The 12207-nt window shown below is 31.9% G+C and overlaps 1 protein-coding gene across 5 annotated transcripts in view; it reads right to left on the reverse strand.

Annotated features, from left to right (window-relative positions):
- Positions 1-1318: 1318 nt before the first annotated feature.
- Positions 1319-12207, reverse strand: part of klc1a (kinesin light chain 1a) — a 60610-nt gene continuing 49721 nt past the window's right edge. For 3 of the 5 annotated variants that reach the window (XM_074661020.1, XM_074661018.1, XM_074661019.1), the window contains exons 15-16: positions 10453-10519; positions 1319-8015 (exon numbers count right to left, since the gene is read on the reverse strand). In XM_074661020.1, coding sequence (XP_074517121.1) covers positions 7950-8015; positions 10453-10519 — 133 coding nt within the window. In that variant the 3' untranslated portion in view covers positions 1319-7949. The remainder of the gene's footprint in view (positions 8016-10452; positions 10520-12207) is intronic. The other 2 variants (XM_074661023.1, XM_074661021.1) reach the window with 1 other exon arrangement.

The following is a 12207-nucleotide window of genomic DNA, read 5'->3' on the forward strand; positions in this document are numbered from 1 at the left end:
CTCATCTATATAAAGGTATTTAAAAAAAAAAAAAAAAGTTTCAGTTAGTAAAATTAAAAAATATATATTATTAATTCATAAACAAATATGGAGGTAGCCAGACTATTTAAATTTGCCAAATTTTAAATTTGATAAAAAAAATGAAAAGTAGCTCCAAAATTAAACTAGTCTGAATAAAAATACTGACACATAAAAACTAAAACAGCAGATTATTATCATGCAGATTGAAAAAAAAATACTGCAAAAGAAGTTTAAAATATGTTTTTGCTATTTATTCTAAAAACTAAAAATGTAAACCTCTTCCCCACGACCATCATCCTGATATTCAGCGCTGCAAGTAACAATTATTTTAAAATGTATTCCTTAATTTACTTTTTTTTTTCTCCAGTTAATTTATTATAATTGAATCTAATGTAAAAAGGAAAAAAAAAATACACAGTAGAGACAAATACCTACCTACAGCCAAAAATGTTGACTTAAGTTTGACTAAATACTATTTATTACAAATCAAAACAATTAATTATATAGGAAAAGTAAGCAACTCTGTGACAAGCAAATATTGTGGTATTTTTTTACCTAATAAATGACTAAAATAATTATCAAAACTGAATTTTTCTGTAAATAAACAAAGTATATTCCAAAAAAACTTTTTTATATACTATGGAGTTATTGGCTCTCGTTATTCCTCAAATTGTTGCTGCAGCTGTAGAGTAAAATGTTTTAGTATTGTCTGCACAACCAATAATAGTACAAATACCAGTGTAAAAGTACTCCATAACAAGTAAAAGTCCAGCACTCAAATGTAAAAGTACATATATATTATCAACAGTAAAAGTAGGCCTACTCATGCAGCAAAAGGCCTTCTGTTACTGTTATATTAAATATTATTGGATTTTTTATTGAGGTATTAATGTTTGAACAGCTTTTTAAACTTATAGCTGGTCGATATGGAGCTCATTTTAATTATGATTATGATTTTTAACCTGTGTAAAGTGTCTTTGAGTACTATGAAAATTGCTCTATAAATCAAATGTATTATCATTATATATACTGCTGGGTAATATTATAATAATAATAATAATAATAATAATAATAATAATAATAATAATAATAATAATAATGTATAATAATGCATCATTAATTTATAGTTTTTTAAGAGTAACTAATTGCCACAGCTGTCATCAAAGTAGTGGAGTAAAAAATACAATATCTGCCTCTGAAATGTAGAGTAGAAATATAAATAAATAATAATAATTGTTGTGCTTACGTACACATTTCTACTTCAGATCAAATATTAAAAATCACAGTTCAAACGTCATGAATTTGACCGTTTTATTCCAATACAGAGGGTGCGTAGAAGAGCATCAGTTTGCAGACAAACATCCCCACAAATCACAGTGAAGTTAGAGAGTAATTATTGTTGTATTATTATTATTATCATTACTCTCTAATAACACCGTAATATGAGGAATGTACTGTCAACACAATAATAAAAGAACTACATGTCTGCGAGGACACGAGTAGTATCATGAATGCCAGTTTCATCCAGGAACATTTTCTGTAGAAATACAGACGAGAGGACGCTTTATATTTATATTTAACACGGAGGGATACAACGCTGCCTCACAGGAAGCACAGAATAAATTCATCTTACACTCAAAAACAAAAACAATGGAAGACAACTTGACATTCAATCTGTTATTTCATTATTGTGCCCGTAAAAATGTAGATTTAGGAGACTGGATGTCGCTGTGTGGAGCCTCTGAGATGTGAAGCGGTGCGTTAGGAAGGTGCAGCATCCAATATGTTGTCATGGTAACCAGGCTGGTTAAAGGTGGGTCTATTATGTGATCTCAGGGGGGGTAACTGATCTCCATCTCTAGTACAAAGGACGGAGGAGGAAACCTGACACTTCTTTTAAAAACCTCCTGAGGGTTTGTTTGTTTTTCTGTCGAGACAGAACAAATATTCTCTAATAACTTTGTTTGACTTTAAGATTAAGATGTTTGTTTCCCTCAGAACAGATTCAGGAAAAGGGATGCACTGGTTTATAGTGGTTAAAAATATAATATAATAAAATGATTATGAATTTTTATTCTCAACCAGTTGACTGACAAAACTTCTAACTTTCATCAGCTCATTAGTTAAGAGACAAAAAGCACATAAAAGATGAAGGTATGAAGTCTTCTGTTTGTTTTTAAACCATCAGGGTGCCGACTATTTCCTGAACTTGTTTTGTGAATCAAACACGTTGTTTTTTTTTGCTTCTAAATTCAAGTTAATGTCCAGAAGAGTGAGATTAAAATGTGTGCATGACGTCTGCTCATTACACTTGAATGAAGCTGCTGATAAACAGACACATAAAACATGTTTGTTAACTAATTCAAACAAAAAGTTGTTTAAAGGTTGTAATAAGAGAGGCTGTGGCATGAAGAGACCAGAATAAAATATATGATTGGGGTATAGTCTTGTTGATCAGAACCAATGACTAATTAATGAATTATTACTTCTAGATCTGCAGACAATTAGTCAGCAAGTAGTCAGCAGCTATTTTGTTAATCTATTAATCATGAAAGTTGTTGTTTTAAAGGAGAAATACCAAATATTTACTAGTTCTAGCTGCTCCAACATGAGAATTGTATGCTTTTTTCTGTAATCTCTGTAAAATCACTAATTTCTAACATTTTATTGGACAAAAAAAATTAATAATTCAAAAAAATACTCAGCAGATTAATCAATAAAGAAAATAATCAATAATTACTTTACCTCCTGCTCATTTTGTCACATTTTCCAAAACTTTCTGCACTTTCCATTGTTTATGGACGTAAAATATCCGTCCACATCTTTGTTATCAGTCCAAAGAAGCAACTGATAAAAACATTATTATTATTGCAGCATAAATTACTTGAAATATTAAATTAAATATAATTATTCTAATTCAATTAATTCAATTATTTAATAATTTAATTGATGCAATTTCTGCAGACTTCCTGATGGAGGGCAATAAAGATTATGTGTTACTGTTTAATTTAAATAAATAGATATAAAACCTGAGACTTAATCTAACCGTCCACGTCTCGGCTCCACACAACAACAACACGGTCCACAGACAGGGAGGAGAAATAACACAAATATAACCAACAAGAAGAAACAAAAGGACGGACTGAGAGACTTTAAACCTTCACTGCTTTAACAGAAACACACACATTAAGTCAACTAAAACTTTTCATTGTTGCCTGCGCTTCCATAAATTTACATTCACGTCATCATAATCACTCAGAAATAATCTTTTTTTTTTATTGAAAACTGATTATAGTGTCAGGACAGATTTTAAGTTCTCTGCAACGGGGCAACAGTTTGAGCAACTTTGACCCAACGTTGGGCAACATTATGCCTCAATGTTATTTGCTCACACAAGAAAAATGTTGCTGCCAATAAGTATATATACCTATATATATAGAGAGAGAAAGTACAGTACAGTATATACACACCAAGAAATATTAAAGAAGAAAAAGACTTTGACCAGACACTGAATTTGATAATTTTTAACAACTACAAGCGTCTTTCTGAGAGCAAATTAAATTGTAAAATACTTTTAAATCATTAATAAAATGTAGAAAATGTGCCTATTTTCCTCTTTATATGGATTTTTTTTAACCCTGGACAGTAACTTGCATCAAATAAATAAAACTACGGAAGCAAAAAAAAAAAATGCCAAAAGAATTTGAATCTTAAAAGCAATTAAATCTATAATTATGAAATATAGTAATTATTTATTTATTGTGGAAATTAAAATAGCACTGAATTTATAGCATTTAAATACGTTTTATTTATTTAATTTTATTGTATTTACAACCATCTATATGAAGTTATGTGGTTTTTATGTTGAATTTCCAGAGAGTAATTTCAAGTTGTGCAACTTGAAAAACATTATTTTACTCACAATTTCAGATAGAAAATTGAGTACAAATATGAATTAAAAACTATATTCAAGTTGCTTAAATTCAGTTTGTAATTTTTTCTGATTTTAAAACCAAAGTCAAGACAAAAAAAAGACCAAAATTAAAGATGATAGATTAAAACTTTAACGACCAGGCTACATTCAACGTCAGGTTATGTTCTGTCAGTCATATTATCCAAAAAAAAGCAATTTGCTAATTGAAATTGCAAAATTTAAAAGATCTAAAAAATTCAAACTACATAAATTCAGATTCTGACTTTTTTATTTTAATACTTTAAATTCAGTGGTCTTTAAACAGTTGTTAGATTTCACATTACATGATTTTGGCTTTTCTTTGCTTCCATATAAAAACAACTTTACACTTATTCTTACATTCACAACGTAAAATCAAATCACCTGTTTGTATCTATGTGAACAACAAATTTGTTGCCGGTTGCTGAAGGTGTTGCCTGTCTAAAGTTGCCCAAGTTGTTGCCCAGTTCATTAGTAAAGTAAAGTTATGTGCCTCGTTACTTTGTGGAGCCTCGAACAGAAAGACAAGGATTAAAAAAGACCGATCAACAGTCGACAAGAAGCTTCAACACACTCGACTCTGTAACGTCAAACAGCGTCAATAAAATCATCGTTATTAAGAACAAAAAAAGAAATAAGAACCTCATTCAGAAAATGTAACATTTAAAAAAACTTTATCACTTTGATTAAATTATTGCAGAAGGAAAAATTACCACGAATATTATTCAAGTTATCAAATCTATTCATCTTTTTTATTTACATTTCAGGGCTTCATCTTTGTTCTTTTAATACAGGATTTATATTTTAATTAATTTTCATCAAATCAGAATCAGAAAGTCAAACGAAAGCTTATTGCACAGCCCTGCAAAAAAACAACTAAAGGTTCATGTTCTCTCTTATAACATAAACACAAACAACCTTTAATGCAGTAAATGCATCAGTCACCAGATCTGATTTGAGTACGTCGGTACAATAAACAATGCAAAGTATGTTTTCAGCTTTTCTGTTGTGAGGATTTGCATCTTTTTTTCGTCTTATATGAAAGTAAATTGATTATTTTTGGAGTTTTGCACAGCTGCTTTATGTTTGTAGTCTTGTTTATGTGATGCAGAATCAACTTCCAGCTGCTGTAATGATGATTTTTAGAAGAGTGGAAACATGTTTTCATCCTTCTTATTAGGCGAGTCGTTTTAAATAACACTTTGGATTTCAAAGTGAATCGCTGGTATACAGTGATATACATTTGTTAAACTATACATATATAGTTATAACTAGCTATAGGAGGAATACTCCCACTTATTTTGGTAATAGCAAATATATATTTTGCAACTTAAATCTCTGGAATAACTCTTGCATGATAATAAGTATTCTTAAATAATTCATAATTTGCTCTTTTTTTTGGTTGGATTTGTTCGACTTTGTGGTAAAGTGTTGTCTTTGAATAAACACCAACATAACAGGAGGTAAAACTAAACGCTGTAACATTTCTCCGTTTAATGTGTTAAGAGTGTGGAGTGGCTTTAACTCTGCAGTCAGTGTGTGAAACTAAAGCCTCGACCCTGAGAGAGCGTCGGTCGGCCTTCATGTGCCGATAAAATGTCGTCGTCCTGCCTCCGTGTGTCGGAGCTCAACCTCAACGTTTAGGAAGACATAACATGAAGATATAAAGATAAACTATTCAGAGCAGAAACGAATAAAACATCATTTACAAAAAACAACAACCCAAATGTAAACGTAGAACTTCATACAGCAAAAGCAAAATCTTCAATCAACAGAGGACGGAACATTTTAGGAGATTGTTAGAGAGATGAATGTTTCCTCCACAGGTTTCCAACTGTCTTAAAGGGTTAATCAATGCAGAAAATAAGGTCTCTAAATATTGTCTGTTCATTTGTGAGGATCTTCTCGTGTGAATATCATAAATATTTCTTAGCTACAGATCTTATTTTCTCAATTAACCCAGTTCAGAACTTCCATTGGAAATCTGCAGATCGAGCGCAGAGCGAAGCTAACGTCCGGGTCGGCCTACGAAGAGACGTCATTGCTGGACGAGTTCTCTGCAGAGTCGCTGCAGTTTTAGTCGTTAAAAACATTTTCTGAGAGTCTCTCGTTGCTCCAGGTAAAGCTCAGTGGGTGAAGCCAAAGTGTCAGTTAGTACAAATATCAATTAAAAATGACCTGGAAGGATTTAGTCTCCTCATTCATTCATTAATGAGTTCAGTATTTATGTTCTGAAGCTCGATTAGACCGCAACTTTGAAACTTAACTTTCTTTTTCTTTTTCATTTAAAATCTGAAAACTTAAAAACTTGACAAAATACATTTTACTACAGACCAAAACCTCATTAATAAATGAATGCAAGTAAACTACAGAGTGCTGTATTTTGGGGTTATTTTGAGTATCACAGTGGAAGATGTTGATGTCCCAACAAAAAGACAAACATTTTACGTCTTTTCTTGCCGAGTTTAAAAACGTCTACGACGTGTTGAGTGATGTTGACCAATAGGAGCACAGAACGCTCTCCAATTATAAACATGGAGAAGAGGAATAATGTGACTTTCCATCCAAATGTTATGCAAAATTAACCAAACTTCTAAAAACTCTAGACCACTATATTGTAGTCGGATAGAAGCCATTATTGGGTTACTTTATCAGTCTGAATTGAATTACTGCCGATATGGCATGATGTTGGTGACTGACGACCAAGCTTCCAGTGAGGACACAACAGCCGCGTGCGATTTGAGACAACACTATACCCTGTTGAATTTCACGCACTACGCAAATAAGTACATAGTGTGCACAGTGTACTACATGGAAGTGTACTAGCGAAAGTATCCTAATTGAGACACAGCTTAGGTCTATTCCTTGGCATATTCCAGGCAAACCAGATCGCCCACAATGTTTGACGCACTCGTAATATATCTATATCTATAGGCTTATATATAGGTTTTTCAACATTTTGTTGCCCGTTGTTGCACTTTATTATGACGTTGTTTGCATGCAAATGAGTACACACTCCCGCTTATGCAGAGGATGTCAGTTGAGTAGGCGGTCCTTCAATGTGGCCCAGGACACATCCACGTACACACTGCTAAAAGAATGTGGCCATATGTGGGCCAGACCACCTCTGAATGAGGTCTGAGCGACCACTACCATACTATTTAGTATGGTAGAAAAAGATTTTGTATGTCCCAATACATAGTATGCTCCATGCTTTTCTGGATATTCTGACCCACAATACACTGTGCAGCAGATATATGAGCAAGAGGGTCAAAGTTCAACGTGCAATGTTATGATGAAGTAGTATATCCCACGTGTGCATACTGCATGCAACAGTACGTACGTTATAAGGGCAGCTGCAGAACGTACTAAAAGTAAAAAACATGCAAAACATTTTTCTGCTGTTGTGTTGCAGCTCGACAATAACAGCATATCCTGAAACAAAACGGTGCCTTATTTTGGAAATTCAAGTGAAATTGGACTCTTTAACTCTGCAGTTTGTAGCAGGTTTCATCCTTTAGTGTGACGTCACTTAACTAAAACAACTGAGCTCATCTGTGGCTTCACCCGTTAATACGATTTAACTGAACCAACGAGTTTTGGGAGAAATGTTTGTAAAACTAAAGCTGCATTCAAGCGACAGCATTAAATATTAAAAAAGGACTGAATCACTCACACCAGCACACGCTTACACAGCACATACAGTACACGCACATACACGTAAAAGATATACACACTAAAAACACACAGCAGGTCACTGCATGTTCTTCTTCCTCTCGTTCCTCGACGTGATCGATTAAAGAAACTAAACACCACAAACCTTCAGAAAGTGCAAAGAAACATCGAGACCTGTACAGTGAGCACTTGGTGGTGTGACGCTGCAGTGAGGAGAGGAGGGTCTGGACCGGGGTTGAGGACAGGAAGTGACCTCACAGGCTCCGTCCTTGACCTCTCTCCATGGTCGAATAAATAACCTTCAATGCGCCAGGTCGGTGTGGCTGGCACTCAGGTCGCGACTTTTTCTCAGACGATTATTTCGTTCCTGGAAAAAGAAAGAAACAGAAACGTAAATTAGATTAAGAACTGAATTTTTTTTTGAAATTAATTAATAATTATTTAGTTAATTTAATTATTAACCGACATTTAGTTTTTGCTCGACCTATATGACTTTTAGGATTTGTTAAATTAAATATAAACAGTTTTTCTGAGATCAAGACTGGTAAGATTTTAAATATTGACTGATATGACCAGCGGTGGAAGAAGTACTCACATCGTTTACTTAAGTAAAAGTAGTATAAATACCACTGTGTACAAACGTACTTGCATCAAAATATACTTAAAGTATCAAAAGTAAAAGTACTCATCATGCAGAATAATATACATAATATTATTGTACTATAATCATTGATGCATTACTTTATATACTGCTGGCTAGTTTAATGTATAATAATATATTATCATGTATTTGTTGATTAAATTTTGTATTAATAACCTGAATTTTAAAATTAATGATCAAATAAATGTAGTGGAGTAAAATATTTTTACAATATTTCCTCCTGAGTTGTATATCTGGGGAAATGAGATACTCAAGTAAAGTACAAGTACCTCTAAATTGTAAGGACAGTACTTGAGTAAATGTACTTTCCACCACTGGATATGACAAATAAAAACATTTATTACAACTAGACTGAAACTATTTTCTTATTTATTTATTTTGCAAATATTTTTTCTCAAAATATTGTGTATTTTTTCTTGAAATATTACGTCTATTTTATTGAAATGTTGCAACTTTGTTCCTCATAATATTACAATTTTTTCTCAAAATATTTCGTCTATTTTCTCAAAATACTACGCCTTTTTTCTTGAATTATTACAACTTTTTTATAAAAATATTGTAATTTTTTTCTATTTAATTCAGACAGTACTTGATTAAATGTACTTTCCACCCCTGGATATGACATATAAAAACATTTATTACAACTAGACCAAAACTATTTTCTTATTATTTATTTATTTAATTACTATTCGGTTAGCTCTGTGATAAAAGCTTGTAGTGAATAGTTTTTTTTTTACGTCGAATGTGACACCTAAAATAAAAGAACATTTGTCGTCATGGTAACTGTGAATTTAGTTTTTCCTAATTCTACATAAATTACATCACATCACATTTTATTCTTGATACAAACTGCAGTTTGTTAAAGTGTTAAATAATAATAAAAAAAACATTCTTCGTGTTAATAATTTGTGTTGATTAGTCAAAGATAACGATGGTGTGAAGTTAGTGTTTGAGTCACACTGTTGTTGTGTTATTAGTGATAAATCTGACATGACAAAAACTGGGATTTGGCCAAAAAACTGACACAACAGATCCTCGGTGAAACAGTTTATAAAGACATGAGAGGAGAATATCATAAAATACCGGGTCAAAAAGTATCGGCAAAAGGTTTGTTTTGCTTTAACCCTCTTGGTAAACCAGGTGGGTGGATTAACGCTTTAATAAAAATGCTAATGTAACTTTTAAGTATTTTTTTTATTTGAATATCTAATCTTTCTGGCCCTCTCAAGAGCATTTGGGGATTTATTTTGAAATTAATGTTTTAGTTTTTGTTGTTCATCCTGATCTACTGTGTATTCTGTCTCTGGTTCACAATGCTTCGCACAATATTAATAAGAAGAATAATAACAAATCATAATAATACATATTATTATTGTAATAAAACATATAACTATAATAGTAAATAAATAAATATGACTATGAAGTAAAATTCCAACTAAATGTAGAATATGAAATAAAAGTCCCCTGAAATAAATAAAAGTATGTGCCTTGAAAAACATCCTTTTTAAAAGAAATTAAAAACGTTTTATTTATTTATTTAACTGTATTGACTCATTTACATATCTATTGCCTCATTTATTCATTTCAGTATTTATTTAATAAACATATTTATTTATTTCAGTATTTATTTCATGGTCATTTTTATTTATTTCATAGACATTTATTTATTTCAGTATTTATTTCATGGTCATTTTTATTTATTTCAGTATTTATTTCATATATATATTTATTTATTTCAGTATTTATTTCATGGGTATTATTATTTATTTCAGTATTTATTTCATGGCAATTTTAATTTATTTCATAGACCTATTTATTTATCTATTTTAGTATTTCTTTCTTGGCCATTTTTATTCATTTCAGTCATATTTATTTATTTCTGTATTTATTTCCTGAGACATATTTATTTATTTCAGTATTTATTTCATGGGTATTATTATTTATTTATATCAGTATTTATTTCATGGTCATTTTTATTTATTTCAGACATTTATTTCATGGCAATTTTTATTTATTTTATAGACATATCTATTTATTATTATAATAATATATAATATTACTATTACATTATAAGATTATTATATTTAATATTGGTCACCAGCAGGGTTAAAGACAAACTGATGGATACTTTAGGCCTCCTTACTTGGTAGTGGTCACTGGCAGCCTTGTCCGCCACGTTAAGAACCCCCAGAGAGCTGGCTCGCTTCATGCTGCACCCAGAGCAGTGACATGCAGGGAGGTGGTGGGGGTGAGGGGGGTCAGAGGTCAGAGGTCAGAGGTGAGGGGGGGATGGAGAGTCAGCTGTGAGGATTTTAGCTCAATGGAAATGGTGATATATGTTAATAACATCCATGATATTTTCACACAAAGGTTAGTTTCACAAAAATGCTTCATACGTCAACTTCTTCTCATCCTGAAATTCATAAAGTTAAATATAAAACTTTGGCACCACTTTCTAATAAGATAATAATGGCAGCGCCGCTACATCAGTTATTATAAAGTGAGAAACATGTGACCCGTATTAATATAAATAGTGATCTTTAAAGCATTAATAAATGACTTATTAACCATTATTGAAGTCATTAGTTACACGTTTATAAAAGGTTCCTTATTAGAAAGTGGTGCCAACATTTGTTTATCAGCAACAAGTCTTTTTATTGATCAGCTGTAAACTGATATTTACACGTCATCAGTGAAGTTCATGCACACACCGACATGCCACCTGAACAAAAGTCACACTGCAGAAACACGTCCATCCTGACAAGAAATGTGATCCAGCATTATCTCATTCTACACCTCAAAATATTATGCATTTTCTCGATATATTGCAACTTTGTTCCTCAGCATATTAAAACTTTTTCTCAAAATATTACGTCTCTTTTGTCAAATATTTTCTCAAAATATTGCAACTTTTTTCTCAAAATTTTACATATTTTTTCTTGAAATATTATGCATTTCTTGTCAAATATTTTCTCAAAATATTACGTCAATTTTATTGAAATATTGCAACTTTGTTCCTTATAATATTAAATTTTTTGTCAAAAATATTGCAGCTTTTTCAGAGGCTTTAAGACGCAGGCAACTTTAACATCCACAGTTTGGTGCCGCTGGAGGACTTTGGTTTTCTCCTCATATTTCCTGTTTATCGCTGCTTTAAACTGTCAAATAAAAACAGCAAAAAAGCACAACAAATAATCAGATTTTCGGTGTTTCTCGTATAGCAGGTGGCGGTTTCTTTAAGAAAAGCGTTGCAACTTAAAGACTTGTGAATATGGACATTTCTGCAGTGATTTAACATCACCGATTGGTCATGATGATGATGATGACGTCATGTCCATCATCTTCAGGAGCCACAGAAAAGAGCAGCACAGAAAGGAAAATGGAAACCAGTGAGCACACAGATGAGGCATGCAAGTTCAAACATTCAATATGAACAAATTTATTCATAAATAAAAATTCAACAACAAAAAACAGCCATGCAGAGTTTGTTTTCCAGAGTAAAATCCACAAAGAAAAAATGGAAATAATAAAAATCCAAAGAAAGTAAAACTGAACTATATTTCAAAACAAATTGAAATAAATAGTCCAAAAAGCCACAAAATGCAATAAATAGGTTTAACTATTAGTGGTTAAAACAAAACAAAAAAGGTAAATGAGTTCCACAGGCATAACAAGCATAAAGGCATTTCATAAGCAGACATTAGTTTGTGTCTCGTTGCAGATTCTACACGTCGCCCGTCACAGCATGCCGGTCAAGTTTGAAGTAGTTGCATTATTTTCCCATTTCATCGGTACAGTTCTGTTCATCTGCTGCTTGTTGTACAGTTACCTTTGGTTTTCTACTCTAATCATGTTCAGGTTTGGTCATTATGACGGAATATCAGGACCACTGATAGGA

Source organism: Sebastes fasciatus, chromosome 15 (assembly GCF_043250625.1).
Source record: "Sebastes fasciatus isolate fSebFas1 chromosome 15, fSebFas1.pri, whole genome shotgun sequence".
NCBI classification, from domain to species: Eukaryota; Metazoa; Chordata; class Actinopteri; order Perciformes; family Sebastidae; genus Sebastes; species Sebastes fasciatus.